Here is a 23,555-nt window from a genome sequence, read left to right as displayed (position 1 = left end):
TTCCTGTTTAGAGTATGTTCTCCATATATTCCTATATTATTATTAATTTTCTTGTTTCCAATTCTTGCATTTAAGTCTCCTAATATTACATAATCCTATCCTTCTCATCTGTCCAGGATGGGTCGCGTCCCCTCCTAATGAGGGGGATACTGGCATATTAATGCAGCTGATTCGCCACTCCTCTGCTGTATCCCCTAAAACCCCTAAAGGCGATATTCATGACTGTATCTGTGTGTGTGTGTGTGTGTGTGTGTGTGTGTGTGTGTGTGTTCACGGGGCCGGTTGCCTACTTGCGGGACGAAAAACCCCAGATAAACTGGGGAGGGGGGGGACCCTGCTGTCCACGCCCAAGACCGGCTAACTTGGCTATGGCTGAGGAAGATTCTTGAGCTCCTCACGTCGTCGACGGGAATCAAACCTAGGACACTCCTTCCCCAGGCATATGGTTGCGAGGCGCATAGCCACTAGGCTAACCGTGCGGACTCCATTACATAATCATTTTTATTTATTTTATTATATATATTTTATAACTGATTATAAAATTCAATATTATCCTGTTCTCTTTCTTCTTCTGGGGCATATAAACCAATTATTGTTAAATAACCTCTGTCTATTTTTATTCTAGCTTCTATTATTCTTTCATTCCATAATTTATAATATTTTAACTGTTTTGAAAGGGAATTATGAATCCAAATCAGAACACCTGCTGCTTGGGCTCTTTGGTCTCTGTCAACCCCACTATATATTACATTAAAATTGTCAGTTTTCATGGTTCCGTTTAATTTCTTTTTTGTTTCAGTGATTACTGCTATTTGAAAATTTCTTTCATTTAATATTTGGTCTAATTCTATTTCTTAATTGTGTTCTAATGATGCTGGGTAGAACACTATTGAAATATTAGTGAATTTATAAATGTGTTATTCCTCTCTTGGTGTTGTTTCTACCGTGAAGCATTGTTATAAATTCACTTAAGGCTTAGCATGAAAGTTGCAGAGGAGAAGCTCAGCATCTTTCATTATATCGTCACTGTGGAGGAGAGTGGATTAATCATTGTCACTTTGATTTAATTTATTATTATTATTAACATTAGACTTTCATGGAGTCAGAAGACTAATCATGAAAGTTTCCACTGTCTCACTCATAGGTGATTGAGCCATGCCTTAAGTACTGTTTCTATGTTGCTGTGCAATGCATTCCACTTCTTGCTCCTTACTCTTCCACTTGCACCTTTTTATGCAGCTCCCAGGGATGGTCTCTTGTTCTACCTCTATCCACTTCCATTCTGTAAAATATCTGTTCCATGTTTAACCAGTAACAATATCTTACCAATTTATGTCTTGATCATATCATATCATCTCTCTCTCTCTCTCTCTCTCTCTCTCTTTCTATTCATGAGACTGCAAATGGCATTTCCTCAGTCTTACTTCCTATCTAACATTGTAGACACTTGACATTGCCTTAGGCTATCTTTTCCAAATCCTCCCCAGTATAATCTTTATACCTTTTACTAGAACCAAGTGACTAGATCTGTGCACAGTAATCTATAAGGTACCTGAGAAAAATAAGGCCACCTTATTTGAAATTTGAATAAGTTAGACAATTGTTTAGATTAATTGAAACAACAGTGTTCATATTAAAGTTTGTATTATCACTAATTTAAAAAAACACAAATAAGAACAATTCTTGCAGTAATTTATATTTTAATCAAGTCTTTAAAAAACACTTTGTGTGGGCCTTATTAAACCATAGTAGTTTAATAAAGCCCTTGAACAAAATTAAATATTTAAAAAAGAATATAATTATTTTTAATTATTATTAATTTCAATCATAATTATTAGCTTAAGAACAGTCATAAGGGCATACAAATACACCACATTCTTCTTGGTGAGACCAACACACTCTTCATGGTACCATTTAAGACACCGTGTGCATTGCCTCATATCAGCAACTTTTCTTCTCTGCATCCATGGCAATACCACCCTTCTTTTGACACTCTGTTCCTTTATTTCTTTTTTGGTTCTTCCTGTTTTTTAATGGCAGCCTTCTCTTTCTTACTATCCTTTTCTTTGAAAAGATCTTTGGTCACTTTCTGGCCCTTATAATTTAACTTTTCTTCATGGGGTTGCCTTTACAACTGCATAATTTGGCATCGGCATTAACTCCTGAAAAGAGTTCTTTGTTTTTAGATTTGCCAATGGAATCTCATTATCAGAGTTGTCTGAATCACAAGATGGAGGATTAGGACATGTTCTTACAGCTCAAGCAGGATTCAAAAATTGAGCTTTATGTTTAGAAATTGTTGGGTTTCTCTTTAAAAATAACTTCAACCTATCTTTTCCTGCGAGGTCACTTTCTTTATTGAAGTTATTCCTAATTTCATTTTGTTCGCAAAATATAAAAGTTTGTCTGCATATAGCTTTTGGAGTTAAAGGGATGCCAATTGAAGCAAACTTTACTATTCTTTCTACCGAGTTCTTCTCTTGTTCTTTAGTTAGCACAGTATTTCTTCCTAATCTTTTTGTCATCTTCTCTGTCTTTAAATGGTTCCTCAATGTTCTTCTAGTTACTCCATAGCGTTCTGATGCTGCACGTTGTGATAGCTGTCCTCTTTGCACACAGCTTTCATAGCTGCTTCTAGTCTTTCATCAGTCCAAAGACCCCGTTTCTTCTTAACTTCTGACATTTTCAGAGGCCTTTAGCAATAAAATAAGTAACTATTATGAGCAATTACCAAAAAAGAAAATCATAAATTATAGCAGTTTAATAAGGCCCATCAACAAATTTACTGGGCCTTATTAACTACTGCGCAAACTAGATTAGATCACATCTATTTTCACGTAAAATATGAATTCAAATCAATTAAACATTTTTTATCATAAAACTGAATGTTGAAGGAACAATTTAAATATAAAAACAATGCGAAAAGAACAATATTTTAAATTAAAACTTGCGAATTATTGCGGCATAATATTATTAAACGGGAAGACACAACCACCTCCCACAAAGATCTAGGTCAAACTGACACAATACAGTCACTAGACAATATGGCACCACTGATTTGCCATTGCTTATTGCGTCCTGTGTGTGTGTGTGTGTGTGTAAGAAACCAAACCGGCACAACTTACCGTAAATGTGATTTTTTTTTAAACGGGCCTTATTAGACGCTGAGCCTTATTTACCTCAGGTACCTTATACCACTTTATTATTATTAACATCTGACCTCCAGAGACTCATTGTGGAAGGTACACACTATAACACACAAAGCTCATCTAACCTTGCCTTAAACTGATTCATTGTGTCTACATTATGCAATCAGGTAATGCATTCCACTCACCAGCCACTCTCCATGTAAAGAACCTTCTCCTCACTCCTCTGCTCATACCCTCCTTATACAGTTTCCAGGGATGGCCTCTTGTACCCCCCCCCCTTCCATTCTATGAAAAATCTCTTCCATGTCAATCTAATAACAACCCTTGACTAGCTTATATGTCTCTCATATCCTCCTTCCTCCTCCTATTCACAAGGCTTTGCAATTTACATTCTCTCAATTGTACTCCACATTCCAAAGACCACTTTGACTACCTTTGTGAATCTTTTCTGGATTCTTTTTAACATATCCTCATCACCATGAAAGCCCAGTGACCAAATCTGTCCTGATACTGTGGAACTATAACCTCTTCTATATGTTCAAGTCCTCATTATCATCATTGCAATGATCCATTATGAGATCCTCACAGTTTTAGCAGCATGACTAGAAAATTTGTCCACCTCTCCACCACCAATACAAAATATCAACCTCTTCTATATGTTAAGGGCCTCCTCATCATTGTCATAATTGTAATATCCATTATAATATCCTCACAGTTCTGGCAATGTGACTCTCTAAACTTTGAAGTCCCTGTCTACCACCAATCCAATATACCTTATCTCCTTGACTTTCTTAAAATTTTCCTCATCGATTGTATACTCTGCATCACATCCTTGCCTAGCAGATTAGAAAGCCTTACACTTTATGATATTAAACTGGTAGCTCCACTCACACAGCTCATTTCAGATCCTAACTAAATAATTATGAGTTGGATTCACATTGGAAATGAATTATTTAATGAGAGCAGAATTTTTGGTATTGTTTCAAGATTATTATCATTGCATACAGTTAATCGAAAATAAAATAGAATAATAATTGAAAAGTATAGTACATATGTGTGTGTTAATTAGTTTTTTTTAATGTAAGTATAGTGCATATAATACATGATAAATGCACCATCTTGGTTTGTAACCATTAATATTCAAAATACATGATTCTCAAATTATTAAAAAATAATAATACTTAACACAGTTATAAGGGGTATTAAGTAGGATAACTTACAAAATCGGGAAATATAAGCATGTGCATAAAGTTTGATTGATGAATATGATGATTATACAACTTTCTTTGTACAATCTTTCTAATATAAAAAAATGGCTTTGTAATGCTTGAAACTTTTCTTCTAAATTCTCTGTCTAGTACAAATGATATCACTGGTGAGACTTAATTCATCAGAATCACAGAACTGGGTATATTGTTGTTGTTGTTCTAAATATATTTGAGTAGACTTATCTGTCTGTAAACCACTAGGTAGAAAAGAGGAGGATATTTATCGTTTGGATAGCATAAGAATGAATTTATACTCACTAGATGGAAGGAGAAAGAAAGACAGTGGCTAAACCCGATTTCAGAATTGGAGATATTAAACTTAGTTCTTTGCTTTATGCAGATAATGTTGTATTTGTAAATAAATATAGTGTAGGGCTCTAGGATTCTTTAACTAAACTGAATAGCATATGTAACAAATTTGGTATGAAAATCCCCATTGAAAACAACAAAATTGTGAAAATTGATAGGAATATAAAAAAAATTTCAACTGTATTCTCAGTGGAGAACTTACAAAAAAGTAAAATATTTTAGCTGTTTAGGCACAATTTTTAGCAGATGGCAAATTATATATGGAAGTAGGCAAAAAGAATAAGCAAAGCTGGTATGGTGGGAAGCCAAATGAATAAATTTATATGGAGTTAGAGAGAAATTAGCCAGACCACTAAATTAGCAGTGTACAAGGCATATTGCTGGTTTAATGTTATGCATTTGAGTTGGATCAGAAATAAAGCACTCGATCAGAGACTAGAGACCACAGATATGAGAGTTCTGAGAAAAATTAGAGGAGTTAACAAATGACATCAATGACATAATCATATTTTTATATGTATAAACTTTTATATGTAAAAGTTTCTAATCTGTTGTACACACCTGGCTAATATATCTGAGCAAAGTGAGCATTTATTCATTGAACAATCTCATCAGCTTGTGACACAAGAGTTTCCTCTGTATTCAGTAACGTTATTCTTCTACATTCATTCTTTTTTTTTTTTTTTTTTTACTTTTGGCATAATGTGAAATTCTGCTGGATTGCCTTTAGCCTGCAGGACCAAATTCTTTTCATACTCTCCAATTTAGTTTTAAGTACAATATTCGGAACTTTTCTGACCTACACTTAATATATTTCATAGAGTTGTGAGAACCCTAGCTGGGACAGTGCCAAGAAGAGTCAGTTCATGTTGAGGGGGAGAAAGGAATAAGGTGATGTATGAATTCGTCACCAACACTCAAAATCATGTGCTTTATATGTAAAATTTCCAACTGTCATACAAGCAAAATAGTTAATACTTTAAAAACTAGAATTTTCATAAAAGAAAAGCTAATTTTCTGATGTATAATAATAAACACCCATCCCATGAAATGCACTGATTATGCTATTATCGGAATGGATTTGGCTTCTGCCATGCGCAGAAGTGTCGAGGGATCTCACATCTGTGGTAGGACTGTAACTTTTCTTACTCATTTCATCTTTTCCATCATCTCATTCATATCATCCTCCACATCATCTTATGGATATCTTGCTTAATGAGGTTGCACATCCATTACACTCCAATTCTATTATTGGGTGGGTGGGGGGGGAGTCTGGAAAGTTCTGATAAACACCTAATACAAAAATTATATAAATATTAAAAATATTAAAGCCACTGATATAACTATAAGAAAGAACATACGATGAAATAAGAATATAAGAACCTGAGTTACCTTTATATGTCCATAAGTTACCTTTATATGTTCTAACATGTTCTTTCTTGTGGCTATATCAGTTGCTTTAATATCATTTTTGGCTAGGTGTTTATCTTACCCCTGCCCTTGTAGTTCTAATTCTAGAGAATTAGAAGAACTAATAAACTGAGAATTAGTCACAGATACTGCATCATTTAAGCACTTTTTTAAAGATTCCGTAACTGATACCATGGAACCGAAGATAGTTTTCTCCTGAGTTGGTCTGTATTTCAGCTTATAACATATACTGGAACAGCTATATAATTAGCTACTTCCCAGGAAAGTATGACATGATCACTGTCACTAGCATGTGGTAAAATAGTCATATTGTTCACTCAGCCCCCCCCCCCCTTTCTGATGCTCTGATCAAATCTAACATTGTTTCACCTTGAGTTCCTTCTATCACATGTTGGTTGAAAAAAATTATCTTGCAACATCTCAATAAATTCTCCTTCATTCTTTTTTCATGAGATTTTTCTTCTATCTATTCATATTTGGATAATTTAAGTAATGATTACTCTTTAGTACTTATTGAGGCATTTTGGTGATACATTTCATCATCCCCCAGCAATTTAACTGCCAGATCTATAGCAACATCCCACCATATATTTCATCCAGTTAGCCTCCACTTGACACTAGATAGCCTTAAACTCTCTGCTACATTTAATGTTATTACCATTATTGCTTTCATTTGTTTCTACCCTAACTGGACTCAAGTCGACTGATATCATTAGTAGTAGCCCCAACTCATCTCCTGTCTCTTCTGTCATTCCTAAACCTACTATGCCTTTTATCCTTGATCTAGTTACATCTGATTCTGACAGCCAGATTTCACTTATGGCAACAATCATAGGGCACAACATATTCCAATGGACAATGAACTTAAGCTCTTTGCTTCTCATTCTCCTGGCATTTGTGTACAGGCATAACAAATTATTGCCTAGCTTTTTCTTCTACTTAGTACATTCTGCTTATCCTTGTTGGACAGCTTTTTCCTTCCCATTTGCACTCAAAATGCCTGAACCTAACGTACATTTCCATTCCTTTGCCAGATACATTTTGGAGTGAAGTCACTGCAAGAAGAAAGTGGTAGGGTTGCAGAGGCCCATTCCACATAAGATGAAATGAAATAGCAAAATAGGAAAGATTCACCCTAGCTCTCAAATACTCTAATAGCATTGGGAGGAAGGAGCAAGAATTAAAAAAGGAAGGAAAAAAGGGGAGGGACGTCTACAGATAATATAACAGATGTATATTACATGAAGTAAGCCATGGTCCAGCACATCAGGTACCTCGGGTTTAAAAAATATAAAGAATTTAGACTTCCTCTGGTAATGTATTTCTTAGATTACTCTAAAGCTTTTGACTGTGTTCAGCATGTGAAACTGTGGGAAGTAATGAAAAGAATGGGTTTTTCATCAACACACTATCAGGTTGATAGCCAACTTATACAGGGAGCAAGAAACCACGGTAAGAACAGGTGTTGGATTAACTGATTGGTTTCAGGTTGGAAAAGGAGTTAGGCAAGGATGTTTATTTTCTCCTCGCTTGTTTGGCATATATGCAGAGGATATTGTGCATGAAGCATTGGATAAGCTCAAGACAAGAACTAGGATAGGTGGTAGATTAATCAGTAATCTGAGGTATGTTGATGATACTGTACTCTGTAATGACAAGGAAGAACTAAGACAAATTCTTGATAAAGTTAACAAGATCAGTAATAACAGAGGACTTTAACTCAATCCTAGCAAGACAAAGGGTATGGTTCTCAAAGGAAATACAAACAGGAAAGCTCTTGAGAAACAAGCGTACCTTAATGGAGAAAGAATTGAAGAATTGCCATTCAGAAGAAGATTAGGAATGACTAAAACATCAGTCAGAGATGTCTAAAATCTGGAAGGATGGATCTAACTCCATGGGAACAAAGTTGAGGATTTTGGATGCAGTTGTTTTTTCCAACAACAACTTATAGATGTGAGACTTGGAACCTAAAGAAGTCAGATAAGAAACGGATATCTGCTTTTGAGATGTGGTGTTACAGAAGGCTGTTGAGGATATCATACACTGAAAGGCGTACAAATGAATGGGTGTTAGAAAAGATTAGTAGAACTTTAAGGCTCCTTAAGGATACTGACAGAAGAAAATTAAAATATTTTGGACACATAGAAAGGATGGAAGGAGGACTTCTCAGAACAGTAATAGAAGGTAAAGTTCCTGGAAAAAGAGGCAGGGGTAGACCATCAATGAGATGGATGGATGGCGTGTGTGGAGTGACTGATCTTCAGAGAGTTGAGGCTGCCAGAAGGGCAAACAATAGGACTACATGGCGAAGCCTGGTGTGGCACATCACCGAGCATTGGAGTGACCATACGGCATCTGTAGATGCCCAGTGAACATAGAGAGAGAGAGAGAGACAAGTAGTGTTAGAAGGGACTGAACGTTTATTAATTTTTTTTGGGGGGGGTCATCTTCATGGAATCAGATTCATTGTGGGAGGTCCACACTAACCATTATTCACACAACACTGTCATGCTTCTCCTTGAACTTATTCACAACCTCTCTAGCAATTCGTTCTGTCTATTTATCATTCTTCATGCAAAAAAATCTAGTCCTTTCACCCTTTTGCTAACTACACGTGTCCACAATTTCCTAGAGTGGCCCCTTGTTTTCTCCCTGTCACGTAATTAAAAAATTCATCTATGTCAATCCTATAAAACCCCTTTAATAACTTAGAAGTTTCTATCACATCTCCTCTTTTTCTTTCAGGTAACATTATAGACTTATGATGGACACCATCACCAGTATTAGAAGGTGGTGTTGATACATGCAAAGCATTCATGGAGTCATACTCATTGTGGAAACTTGCACTAAGAATTATTCACACAGTATCATATCGTACTTCTCTTTGATCTCTTTCATCAAAAAAGCACTCACAATTAACTCCAGTTAAATAGAAGGTAAAGTTCCTGGAAAAAGAGAAAGGGGGTAGACTGTCAATGAGATGGATGGGTGGATGGCGTGTGGGGAAAGGGGAGCGACTGATCTTCAGAGTTGAAGCCTCCAGAAAAGCACACAACAGGACTACATGGCGAGGCCTAGTGTGGCATATCACCGAGCATGGGAGTGACCATATGGCATCTATGGATGCCCAGTGAACATATGATGATGATGATGATATGATGCCAGATATATAACATTTCTCAGTGCCATTCTCATCATTCCTCCCATGATCAGCTAGTTTCCCTGGCTCTCTGCATTAGGTCTCACTCCATTAAGTAATTTTTCCACACTCCTGATGCTAAATCCATTCAACTGCAAGCTCTTCCTCTTATACAAGTCTTTTCTGCCATCAAACAGGCTTCACACATCCAAAAACTCGCATCCATTTCTTCTACACAGCTTGCACGTTGAATCTTTTTTTTCCTTTTTTTTAAATGTTGATCCCACACATGAAAGGTTGCAAGACTTATAACACTCTAGTGCCATCTGTGGGCAAGTGATTAAGGAGAAAACGTAGCCTGTTGATATGTTTCTTAAAGAGTGGGAAGTTGTACTCAGTGGGAAAAACAGTATGGGAGAGATTGTTCCAAAGAATAGAGGAGAATGGATTGAAGGAAGCTGATGAGAAGTTAATTCAGTGTGTTTGAAGTTGGACAGTGTACTGGTGTTGGCCATTGGCTGCTCTAGTTCTTCTGTTAAAAGAAAGTGGAGAAATGGTAGCAGTCAATCCAGAGAAGCATTGCCCATGAAAGTACCTATAGAAAAGCCACTGAACTAAAACAAAGCACCTATTATAGTGACTGAAGAAAGTCTGTGAGGGAAGAGTTGTTTATTAAGCAGATTGTCCCCCCTTCTGAATGTCGTCAAGAATTCTTAGAGAGGTCTTAGGTGCTCCACCCTAAATGTCAGAACAGTACTCCAAAGTTGGACAGATCTGAGACTTGTAGGGTGTTTGGAGTTGAGAGGAAGAGAAGTAATGCTTAGATTGGAAAAATAACACCAAGCTTTTTAGAGGCTATGGAGGTTATGGAGGATACATTTGTACTAGGATAAACTGGATATGACAGTCAACCCAAGAAGAGAAAGTTGCTCTTGAAAGGAAACTCGAACATTATCAAAAATGAGGGGGAATGAAGTAGAATTTTTCTTGTGGGTAATAAGGCAAACTTTTTTTTGGCATTGAAATTGAAAAAAGGTGTCTTCGCACTGTTTCGTCACTGTTATGGAAGATCATGAGGCATCTAACATTAGGGTGCTATAGGAGGTTTATTGAATATTAAGAGGATGAAGTATCAGCAAAGCTGTAAATAGGATTGAAGCCAGAGAAAGGAGGTCATTGATGTAAAGGAGGAAGAGAATGGGTGAGATCACAGAACCCTGAGCTGGAATCACAGAGTGTAGAAGGGAGGCCATAAGATGGTAGTTTGTTCAGTAAGTCTCAGTACCAGACACGATCAAATGCCTTAGAAATGTCAAGAGTGGTAACATGAGTTTCTCCAAATCTTTCAGTGGTCTGAGTACAATGGTAGGTGAGATTAGTTAGGTGGTCAGCTGCAGAACGAGAATGGTGGACTCCATGGTAACGATCACTAATTGATTGATGAACCTCCAGGTAATGAAGAAGCTGATTGCTGATAACTTTCTCCATCATGTTTGAAAGACGTCTGAGGAGAGAGTAATGGGACGATAGTTAGATGGTTGATTTTTGTCTCCCTTTTTTGGGTACAGGCTGGTGTGAGCTTGATTAATGTTGTTGGGTAGATGCCACTGGAATATGAAAGTTTATATAGACGATACAGGAGGCACCAATTCTGGAGCATAAGTCTTGAGCACAACCAGAGGAATACCATCTGGACCAGGAGTCTTATTAGTATCAAGATTAATAAGGGCTTTTGTGATGTCCTTTTGGTGAAAGTTCAAAGGAGAAATGCAGTGATCAGTTTGTAGAAGTACAGTAGGTGATATACTTTGGTCATCCAGGCAGGAGTTGGAGGAAAAAATTGATACCAAGGGTCTGCCTTTTCCTTGGATGAGGTTACCATAGTGACATCGAGATGCATGAGAGAGAGATGTGACAATTTGGAAGGACAGAAGTTACATCCAACAACCTTAGCAAAGAACCAGAAAGCTAGACTGCCAGTTGAGCAAGAGAGGAGCTTATTGCATTTCATTCTTATGAAGTCTCATTTGGAATCACTCATAACTTGTTTACACATGTTTTAAGCTAAATGAGAAGATGGAGTTTTTAATTTAAGCTCTTAAACATAAGCTGCATTTTTTTGAGAACCACGGTTTGGACACACTCGGGGGGGGGGGGGATGGTTTGCAGTGGAGGGGAAATGAAGGCTCTCATTCCACTGAGGATTATCCTAATTACTAGTTCAATACAGGTATTTGGATCATGAGACAATAATTTGATCATGGAAAAGCAGCATAAAAATTCCTGAGGTCATCTCAGTTAGTGCAATTATAGTGTCATAGGGTATGAGGATGAGATAGCAAAGCAACAGTTTTACTTTCTCACATTTCTTTCTTGCTTCCTCCAAGAGATCTTTCATGCCTTCTCTCCATATCATATTTTTGATAACAGATCATTAGTTCCAATAAGAATTAATTATAATATTTAGTTACTTTCAGTTATCAGAACTTGTTACCATTCAGTAACTGATAATTGAGAACTTTTGTCCTTTTCCCACACTGGCAATTTATTTAAGTCATCCTGCAAGAGATCATATCACCTTTATCAACTATTGCCCTCTTCAGTTTTGCATCATTGGCAAACAACTGAATACCCCCCCCCCCCTGCAAAATAAAATATTTTGCCATATCATTGATGTACAAATGAAAGAGTAGTGGTCTTAGCATAGACCCCTGGCACACTCCACTAGTCACTCTCATTTGCCTTGATTCCACTCCACCATACACCACCCTCTAGTGCCTGTCTTTTAGCCATCACCTTATCCATGTTGCCAGCTTCATAGCATTCCCATTTGCTCCAACTTTTGTTGTAGCATTCCAAGTGGTATTCTATCAAATGCTTTTGCAAAGTTCAGCAATAATATATATGGTGTAACCATTTTCTTTATCCAGTTCTGCTGTCACTTTCTTATAAAATCTGAATAATTACTACGGCAGGACCTATCTTTTACTAAGCGATGCTGTCACCTACAGAGTATCATATTCTTATCCATCAATTTCTGAGTTTTGCTTTTAATCATCTTTTCCAATACTTTAACCACCACTCCAGAGATACGTATTGGTCTGTAATTTTCTACTTCTGTTTTGTAGCCACTTTTATGTAATGGAACTATCTTACCCTCTTTCCACTCCCTTGGAACTTTGCCAGAGCTGAGACGTAGATTAAACAACTTTGTGAGAGGCACTGCCAATTCTCTTGTTCATTCATATGATATACTGACTGACATACCATCCAGTCCCACTGTAGTATTGAGATTGATATTTTTCAATACATTAAGTACCTCCAGTTGATCCACCTCAATTCTCACATCAATCTCTGTCACATCAGTATCTACAAAGTCAACACCTGGATGATATACTCTTGCAAAGTGATCACTTTGTAACTGAATTACAGAGTGATTAAAATTAAAGTATATTTAAGACCTTGTGGAGTGCATTCCAGTGATCCAAATGTAGAGAAACTTTGCAGGAATACATTGTGCATCATGCAGATGCAATAACCGAGGAAAAAAAAAAGTAATTCCAAAATCTACCATCAGGGTTATTTTAAACACCAGATGCATGAAATTTGGATATCATACAACTCGACATGTGCCAATGGGTTTAAAAAGATGGATACGGGATTTTTCCCTTCATTCTGGTTGTTAATACTGTTCACAGTGATGGTACTAACCTTGCCCTAATGTGCTTTGTTTGTGAAGCTGTCAATTGCAATGCTTACTGCACTCTGCGAATTTCATTGCCGGAACAAATGTCGACAAAGTCCACTATCTCCATGTGCTCTGCAATGAATGCTTAGTCGTTTTGAAGAAATAGGATCATTGAGAGTTAGACCTGGCAGAGATTGCAAACCAATCAGACAACAAGTAAATGAAGTTATTACTGTCTAGTGCAGGTTTACAGCTTCATTTATCATTGGGCAGTTCTTCTCTGAGGATACTCACCATTTGGGTCCTGTGAACTGCTCAGTTACTGTCAAGAGGTATCGTGTGATGTGATAAACAATTTTTTTGTGCCACAGCTACAGCAGCAGCTGTGCAGGGATTCAGTTATTTTCATGCAGAATGGGATCCCTCCACACATCGGTCAATCCGTACAGGAGCTTCTTCAAGAACATGGAAGCTAGAGTGATCAGCCATGTGTTTCCCCCTGCATGGCCACCTCGTTTACCTGATCTTGATCCCCTGTGACTTCTGGCTCTGAGGATTTCTCAAAGACAGGGTTTATCAGGATCATACTGATAACTTGCCAACACTGAAAGACAGCATAACTCAGCATGTGTGCAACATCAGTCCCAACCAGCTGTGTTCTGCCATTGAATACAGCAAAGGATGCAGTTTGTGGCATACCAGGAAGGGCAGCACATTGAATAGTACAGCCTGTGAATGCATAATGGAAGCAAATAAAAATGTTTTCTTTATGCTTGTCCCACATTTCTCCTTCTTGCACACACAGAAAAATTACTACATTTGCATTTGATACACCATACAGCACCTCCTGGTGGCGAATTTTGGAACTTTTCCCCCCCTTAGATATCTCTTCAATATGACGCATAATGCATTCCTGCAAAGTTTGGATCACTGGGTGTGGGGATGGTGGGGTGGGGCTTCACAAGGCTTAACCTCTCTACTGGCTGAGGTGGGGATGAAATAGTGAGACCAACTTGCACTTCTTATCCATGTTATTCAATAGGTGTTACAGAATCGTATCCAGATTTATCTGGACGTATATATATACGTCCTGGCCGGTTGGGGAGTTAAAACAGGGATACTTTAATTTTGATCAGCCTGTATTTCTTCTGCTTCTGTCACTTTCATTCAGCAATGAGTAAATTTGCCTTTCCATAATCATTCTTTCTCTTACTTGCTACATAGCGAAAAAACTCTTTTGGATTTAATGCGGCCTGCTTAGCTAATTTTCTCTCAAAATCTGATTTAGCATTCCTTATTATACTTCTTGCTTGTGCTTTATATTGCTCATGAGCATGCTGATCACCTTTTTGTTTATATTTCTTCCACAATGTTTTCTTTTTTTTTTAAGCTCCTGCTTTATATTGCTACTCATCCACTTTAATCGCTACTCAGTTTATCCTACCACATACCTCCTGGTTTGTATGTGCTTTGATACTACCTCGCTCAAACAATCCCCTAACAACTTCTCATGCACTAATGACATTCATTCCATGTGGCTTCTTATACCATTGCATTTCTCCCAGTTGCTCCCTAAGTTTGTCATAATCGCCAGCTTTGTAGGTAAACCCTTTCTTTACTGAAAATTCCACATGCTGAGTAACCTCACAGGACAAGACTGCATTGTCAATTTCCCTAATTGGAGGTAGAGTTGCTACTGTAATTATAGATAGATCTTCTGATGCTATTACCATATCCAACACTCTCGAGCCCTTGGTCCCCTTAGTAACTGTATAAATTCCATTTCCATTTTGCCCTTTCCTCCTTCCAATCTATATCCCCATAGTTAAATCTCCTGTGATAATTGCTTTTTTGCCTCTATCCTACACCAGATAGGCTCAAATGAAGCATATCCTTCAGATCCACAATCTTACTTAACTTCAATCATTAATAATATCCCTCCTCCTGCCCTATTTCCTCTGTCGTCTTTGAAAATAAGATATCCGTTACATTCTGTCCCTCTAACCACACCATACTATGACAACCAGGTGTCACTGATGCCAATAATGTCTGGCCAAGTTTAACTGATGAATGTCAAAATCTCCTCTACTTTATTTCTGATACTTTGGGCATTTTAACATCCCCCCTGAGCCACAGTTAATTTTACATAATCCCATTACCTGCCCATTCAAATTTGAAATCTGGGAAACTATACCCAGCTCTTCATAATCATTCCTGAACTCATACTCATCTATCCCAGAGGTAGCTATTTCCTCACAGTCATTCCTGCACTAACACTCATTTGTCCCAGGAGTGGCTAGACACATGCTTGATTGCCCCCCCCCCCCCCAATTTCTCTAGTATCCCTGGTTTTGCACCTCTAAACTCTCACTGAACAACACTTTCTCCAAGCATTTAGGATATGAAATATGTTACCCTTTCATTCCAAAGTGCATTACCTTACATTTTACAACATTAAGTTGATAACCATTGTCCTCTGCCCATACTCCCAATTTATTTGTCATCCTGCAAGATATCTATCAAGTTTATCAACTGTTATCTCCCCAGTTTTACATCATTGGCAAACAACTGAATATCTCCCCTCAAATCTTCCTTATATTCATTAAAATGTTTATTGAAACTATAATATATAATATTATGTAGGTAGCAGCAGGATTAATATGTTGTTAGTTGAATCATAAGTTTGTTACTTCAAAAAAATGTTATTTTGTTTTTCAGGTAGCATACCCAGTTTAGATATCTTATGGTCTGATTGCAAAGAACAGGACCTGGTTCATCTGCGATTTTCAATATTTCTTGCATGTATAGATGCTAGTTTTACTGTAGATGATATTCATCACCTTCCAACAAATTTCATTACTCTGTGTTGTGTACTTAATTATATGTTACTTCACAGACCATCTTTATTAGAACACTGGGAACTGTATGCTTTTCTAGCACAGGCAGTATTTCCTTTGGCTCATGACTTACAATATCTTGCTGGACTTGAGGTTAGTACTAGTACGCTTTGAATGCAAATATTTTTTAAAGTAAATAATTACTGTACTACTACTGTTTGATAATAGAATGGTAACCAAATGCATGTATATCTCTCAATAATAAAATATAATTAAATATCATAATTTTATAATTAAATGATATTTAAGATATTTTCATAGTATTAATATGTGTTGTGTCTGAGTGATTTGTGTTTCCACTCATCCATAAAATATTGGCAACAAATGTTATCAAGTATAACAGCAAAGCCTGTCGGAAACTGAACTGCCTCTGGAATAACCTGGAAACTTATAAAAATTGAAAGTTGAAATATATTAAGAGATTAAAAATCTAGAAATTAAAAGATGTGAAGGATGAATAATCTTAAAAGTTGTGAATAATGTAATGACCTCTGGAAGTAAAAATCTAATAATATATTATGAAAGATGAATTCCATTTATGTGGTGATAAGGTCATTTTTGAGAAAGCCATCATCAAAATAAAGGAACAGAATTTCATAGTGCACATTATGTAGGCTGTGTCATTGCTATAAAGGCATTTTGATTGGTTGAAGGTTTTTGTTGTTGGGGAGCTGTCACTCCTTAGATATGATGTAGGGCAGTGGACATTGATTACATCAAAGATTACAAAAGGAGCAACATTAACCATAAATTCAGAGAAAATAGAAAGTTCTCATAAACTTCATAGATTTCTTATAAATCTATCTCTTTTCTTCACCAACTTTTTTTCTTATGCCCTTTGGTGGTGTGCGAGTCAACCAAGTATTTAATTAATTCCTATCTGTAGTCCTATTTATTCCCTGAATTAACTTACAAACTTTAGTTAAATCTCTTTATTCCTCTCCCCCATTTTTTTTTAGACAGATTCGGCAAATTATTGATTAAATAGACAAGAAACTATATTCTTGAAAAGCCAAATGGCTATTTTTTTTTTCTGGTGAAGTTAATTAAATTAAGGGGATAAAAATCCCATATTATTTTACAGCCAGTATGCGAAACTCTAAGATCGAAAACTACGATCTAAGAGTTTCATGCCGAAGAACTATCGGCAAATCCAAGCGTAAGTGACCACCTGGTAGTGCAACACCCAGGCAACTCGAAGCAAAGGTGGAGCAAGCCCCCTCACTATCCTTGATATTTTCTCATAATGTAAAAACACACAGCTCCTAGGAGATGTAATACTGCTTTACATTATGAGGAGAGGTCACTACCCAGACCGGTTTCAACCTTTTTTGAGGTCTCATCAGTGAGTAGCTAGACCTGGATGATATCAAAGTTTAAGTGAAAAGAATTTACATACTGTCACTATACGATTAAGGGGATTTTTATCCCCTTAATCGTATAGTGACTATATTCTTGTTTTAATCCTAAACTATATTCTTGTTTTAATCCTAAACTACTTCTTATTGTGCTATCTTCTATCGAAGGTCAGCGACCATCTTGGCGAACAAACTGCACTCTTGTACTAATCTGAGCAGTTGTGCACTGCTCTTTCCTGTCCACGTCTTGATGTTGTCAAACCATGATTTTTTTTTCTTCCTCTAGTTCCTTTGCCATCAATTCTTCCTACCAAAATAGTTTGTAGAAGTTAGTATTTGCTGTTTCTCATTATGTGGCCAAGATATGATGTTTTTCGTTTCTTGATTATTTGTACAAGATGTTTAACTTTGCCAGTGGATTTTAAGACATCTTCATTGGTAATTTTTTCTGTCCATGATATCTTTAGCATTCTTCTGTATAGCCACATCTCAAAGGCTTCGATTTTCTTGATGGTTGTCGCCTTCAATGTCCATGTTTCAACTCCATAGAGCAGAATAGACCACACGAAGCATTTCAGCATTCAGCATCTGACTTCCATGTTTAGGTCTTTATTGCAGAATAGTGTTCTCATTTTCATGAAGGACTGCCGTGCAACTTCAATCCTTGTCTTTATATCTATTTCTGGATCCCACCGTTCATTAAGCCAGCAACTAAGATATTTATATCTTGACACTTGATCAATATTTTTCCCATTGAGTGTCAGTTTCATTGATGAGGCTGGATGTTTGCTGATGATCATGTATTTTGTCTTGTTGATGTTTATATTTATTCCCATTCTTTGGCTTTCTATGTATACTCTGTCAATGAGTTTTTGGAGATCCATAATATTATCTGCAATTAGCACGGTGTCATCTGCATATCGTAGGTTGTTAACAATCTTTCCATTTATTGTGATTCCCTCTGGACATCCTTCCAATGCTTTTTTAAAGATTACCTCTGCATATATGTTGAACAGGAGTGGTGAGAGCACACATCCTTGTCTCACTCCTCTTTTGATGTTAATATCACTGGTGGTAATGTTGTCTAATTGAACGGTAGCTGACTGATTCCAATACAGATGTGTTATTAGTCTTATGTCTTGTTCATCTAGCCTTATTTGTTGAAGGACTTCTATTAAGTTAGTGTGTCTGACTTTGTCGAATGCTTTTTCAAAATCTATGAAACACATAAAGACAGATTTCTGTTTTTCTATGCATTTTTGTATCAATATTTGGGTACAGAAAAAGGCCTCTCTAGTCCGAAAGCCGAATTGTGTTTCACTTAGAGTTTCTTCACTTTTTCTATAAATGCGATTCTGAATTACTTTCAAAAATATTTTTAATATTTGGCTCATTAGACTAATAAGTGGGAAGTCACCACAGGAATTCACTTTGGGACAGTGATAAATGTAGATTTGAGCCAATCTGATGGAAATTCATCACTTTCATATATTTTATTAAATAGTTTTTCAATAAGTTTGATGTTATCTGGTTCTATTAATTTTAAAAATTCTGTTTGCACACCATCTGGTCCACTGGCTTTTCCTGTTTTACTTGTTCGTATAGCATTCTCTATTTCGCATTTCATGATTGCTGGTCCTTGAATGTTATCTTTTATATTTATAGGCTTCTGTCTAGTATCATTGAAAAGTTCTGTTACATATTTTATCGAAATCTGTGCTTTATTCTCTTCTTCTAGAACTATTTTTCCATTTTCGTCTCTTAGAGACACTATTTGCTTTTTCCTCAGTTTTCCGGAAATTTCGTTGATTTTCTTATACAGATTGAAATTATCATGTTTCTTCTGAAGCAGTTCAATTTCAGTACATAAATTTTTCATCAAATTTTCCTTGGCTTCTTTTATTTTTTTCTTGATGATGCTATGTGTTTCTGTATACCTGGCTAGGTCTTTGTTTTTGTACATTCTTCTTGTATCAATAAGAGAAAGAATCTCATCTGTCATCCATTCCTGTTGTTTTATATTATTCACATAACCTACTTCTTTAATACTTGTTGTTATGATGGCATTCTTTAAGCTATTCCAAAGAGATTCCACACTTTTATTTTCTTCTATGTTAATCTGTTGTAATCGCAGGTTAAGCTGTGTCTTGGCACTTTTATTTATGTTCGGGTCTTTCAGTTTTTCTACGTCAATTTTCTTTTTCTTCTTTTGTGATTTTTTAGCTGATTTTAATCTAAGACGTACTTCTGCAACTACGGGATTGTGGTCTGATGAGAGATCTGCTCCAGGATAAGTCTTTGCACTCTTTATACTACTGTGGAATCTTTTATTTATCAGTATATAATCAATTTGATTTCTGACAATGTTATGTTGGTTATCTTGAGGCGATTTCCAAGTGCACAGTCTTCTGGGTGGAAGTTTAAACCAGGTATTTGCTATTGTTAGATCTTCTTCCTGACAGAACTGGACTAGGCGATCTCCTCTGTCATTTCTGGTGCCTAAGCCATGTTCGCCAACAATTTCTCCATCACCCCCTCTTCCCACTTTTGCATTGAAGTCACCCATCACTATGTTTATATCATGTTTCTTTGTTAGGTTTTTAATCTCTTTTAGGTGTTCATAAAACTCTTCAACATCTTCTTCACTTTTGTCAGCTGTGGGTGCATAAGCTTGGATGATATTTATGTTAACAGGGTTTCCCTTAAGTTGTAACAGCATTATCCTTTCAGAAAATGGAATCCAATTTATTACTGATTTATTGATTTCTTCATCTACTATTACAGCTACACCATGTCGATGTTTGTTCTCATCATTCCCAGAGTAATACATTGTCGTATTATCTTGTTGACACTTTCCAGATCCTGGCCATCTTGTCTCGCAAATTCCCAAAATCCGGATGCCCAGCCTCTTCATTTCTCTTGTGGCATTTCTTAATTTGCCAGCTTCATACAGAGTTCTCACATTCCAAGTTACAATTTTAAAAGTGGACACCATTTTGAGCCCGGAGATTCTTCGCACCCCTGTCCCATTTAAGGGACACCGAGAACTTGGGGCCAATTGTAAAGGTTTGCTCGCCATGGTGGTTGTTCTGGAGATAAGGTAGAGCAGTAGTTTCTCCGTTTGCTTTCTGCTCCACAGTATTACAGACGTACACAATATAATCATATTGCCATCTGCAAATCTCTGTTCACAAGATCACAAGCTTTTCCGTCATCATTTGGCTTCAACCTTGTGTCAGTACTGACAATGCTGCTTCCTGATGTCAGGGGCAGTGACCCCAGCAGGTGCTTATTTAATGGCGGCACTACTCGCCATGTCACCGAGTTGTCATTGGGCTTTGTGAGGTTTTAAGTGAAACAGAGTTGCCACTTCTACTTCCCCCCCCACCCCACCCTGATAGCCCAATGACAACTCGGTTGGTCCACGGCTGCTTATTCGCCAGATTGCTCTGCTTATATCGCAGCTAGCCTCCATATCTGAAGGCTATTCCCCGATCCGCCACCTGGGGATGCACCCGGTAGTAGTCAGCTCTGCCCCGGGAATCCTAAACTTATATGTAAGCAAACAGAGTTTGCATATGAAGTATCTTCACAATTATTAGAAGCTGGTGATTCCACAACAGTTGCCTTAGTATCCCATTGTTTATTAATTATCATTTTTCATCTCTGTAAAGAAATTGTTTTATACCTAGTGTTTAGTATACACACAAGAATTCATTCAGACTGGTGCAATGAATTCAAACTATTCCTTTTAGAATCCAGAAAGTTGACTCAAAACCAAATACAAAAATATACGCATATAATGAAAGTGAAACACTATGCACATTATAAATAAAATTAAATAAATAACTTCAAAAATAAATGGATCCAAAATCTTCAAATTAAATCTACACTTTAGATATCTCCTTATCTTAAAAGAATACAATCATTCACTCTCAGACTCTCTATAACTGGTTTGTTTAACATATATCATGCCTTAACCATGTCTACTAGACTAAATACTCTTTACACAACAACAAAATGTTCATCAGAGTCACTTTTCTTCTTAGGCCCTTTCCTGAAAACATAAACTACCTCTTCACTTCCATGGGTTCCTTTTTTTTAAATTCCTTATAAGCATATGATTTTTTTATAATCATTCCTCCAGTTTTAGTGGAGTATAAATATTCTTACCTCTTGCAGTTCAGTTCGATGCATAAATTTCTGTACTAGAGAAAGAAGTTTCTTCTACTACTTCATAAACAATATATCTAAGTACATCATGAAAATTATGGAAACAACTACCATGTTCTTTCACATTAAGGTCATCATCTGCAGTACACACACACACACACACACACACACACACACACACACACACACACACACACACACATATATATATATATATATATATATATATATATATATATATATATATATATACACAAAGAAACAAGCTGCACTACAATCTACATGGCATGCTAAAGTTACTGACCAACCATTACAACTATTGGCCTGACCTCTGCTGGAAAAAAAAACTTACTACATCAAAGCTAGAGTCCTGTTATTATTATTGTTATGTATTAGGTTACAAAATTAAATTAAGCCAGAGAGCAACACGTTTGCAAAAAAAAAAAATAATAATAAATAATATGGTTTATATTAATTTCCATAATTTTCATGATGTATTCTGATCACCGTGTAAGCATGAAGAGAAGAACATATCTAAGTAGAATTATAAAGCCACTTTACGGTTTCATATTTTAGCAATTGTGTTGCTTTTTTTTTCCCCATAGAATAATGAATAGATCTGGAATCCTTAAGACAGAAGACGAAACTTTTCATTCAGCGTTTCCTCGAACAATGAATTAGAATGTCAACTCTGAATATCTTCTTTTAATTACTAAGCATTGTTGACAGTCTCAACTCTTCCAGTTTAAAGATTCACAGCGTTACGATTCATTTTTCAGAATCTTCCATTTATATTCTCCTGACTGTCACATTATCTTAAAAACTTCCTAAGAACAAAATTGTCTGGTTGCCGTTCTCATGTTTCCATTTCCATTTTCTCTCTCTACTTGTTTTTCCTCGTTACTCCGATACAATGCTCTTTCTGTCAGCTGTCAATCACCCATCAATCTTCACATAAGATTTAAAGTAACAACTATCAGAATCTAGTAAGCACATCAAAATTTCAGATGCTTTACATTTCATTTTGACGATACGAAACCAAAACTAATATTATACTAACATAGAGAAATAATTGTAAAAAGATTCATCTCATCTCATCTTCCTTTTAAAATTCATAATTTTAAATTATGATTATTGTCACACCATAATGCAAAGCACACTTCCTTTTGGATGCGTAGTGTATTTTGTTATGCATTATGGGAAGGGTGACAACAGACCAGTTTCAAGCTTTATTGAGGTCTCCTCACTTGAAGTTAGACCTATGAAGATACTGAGGTTAAATGATGCAGTCATATATTTTGCATATACAAGTAGTAAAATTATATATCACCACATTTTTAAAACTCTTGATCAGAGATAGAGTTGTAGAAAGATTTTTTGCATGGTTATTGCTCAGTATCACTTGGTTTATTCATGTGGTAGAATTTCCCATAATGCACAGCAAAATACTGTATGTTAGATGTGAGACCCCTTCGACACTTTTGCACATGTCAGAAGAAGGAGAATCCATTCCAATAATAGGGTAATCTATCCATCTTGTGGGACGAGCTGTTAATTATTGCAATTCAAAAAAATTAACTTTTCTTTTATGAACATTGTAGTTTTAAAGTGGTAACTATTTTGCTTGTATAACAGTTGGAAAATTTTATCTATGAAGCACGTGATTTCGCGTGTTGGTGACCAATTCATACATCCTTTATTATTTCTCCCCTTCAGCATGAATTGACTGTTCCTGGCAATCTGCCAGCCCTGGTTTTATGAACTGTGGGCATACAATACATGTCTGAATGGAAGTGTGATCTGTATTATGGGATACTAAGCAGTTGATATGAAGTCATCTGCTTCTATATACAAGTAACCCAGTTTGAAGATACCTCACTTGGAAACTTTGCTTATGTTCGGGTATAGTATTAAAATAAGAATACAACTTGTTAAATTAAAGATGCCAAGAAATTATGTTATTGGTTTCATCCTTTATCCAAGCGTAAGCAAACAAAGTTTGCATGTGAAGTCACTTCATGTATGGACCACTTGTATTTAGAAGCTAATGACTTCGCATCAATTGCCTTAGTATCCCATAATGCAATGCACATATCCTTATGGACACATATAATGCTATGCATTATGGGAAGGGCCACTA

At 36.4% G+C, this 23,555-nt stretch overlaps 1 protein-coding gene across 2 annotated transcripts in view; it reads left to right on the top strand.

Annotated features, from left to right (window-relative positions):
- LOC150102571 (constitutive coactivator of peroxisome proliferator-activated receptor gamma-like) overlaps window positions 1–23,555 on the top strand; it is a 156,631-nt gene that overhangs the window by 60,275 nt on the left and 72,801 nt on the right. For both annotated transcript variants that reach the window (XM_090398876.1, XM_090398875.1), the window contains one exon: window positions 15,706–15,977. In XM_090398876.1, coding sequence (XP_090255002.1) covers window positions 15,706–15,977 — 272 coding nt within the window. The remainder of the gene's footprint in view (window positions 1–15,705; window positions 15,978–23,555) is intronic.

This window comes from Typopeltis vanoorti, chromosome 10 (genome assembly GCF_054136105.1).
Source record: "Typopeltis vanoorti isolate ZY-2024b chromosome 10, IOZ_Tvanoo_1.0, whole genome shotgun sequence".
NCBI classification, from domain to species: domain Eukaryota; kingdom Metazoa; phylum Arthropoda; class Arachnida; order Uropygi; family Thelyphonidae; genus Typopeltis; species Typopeltis vanoorti.
Note: the sequence above shows the minus strand (reverse complement) of the source record. Positions and strands in the feature narration are given on the sequence as shown.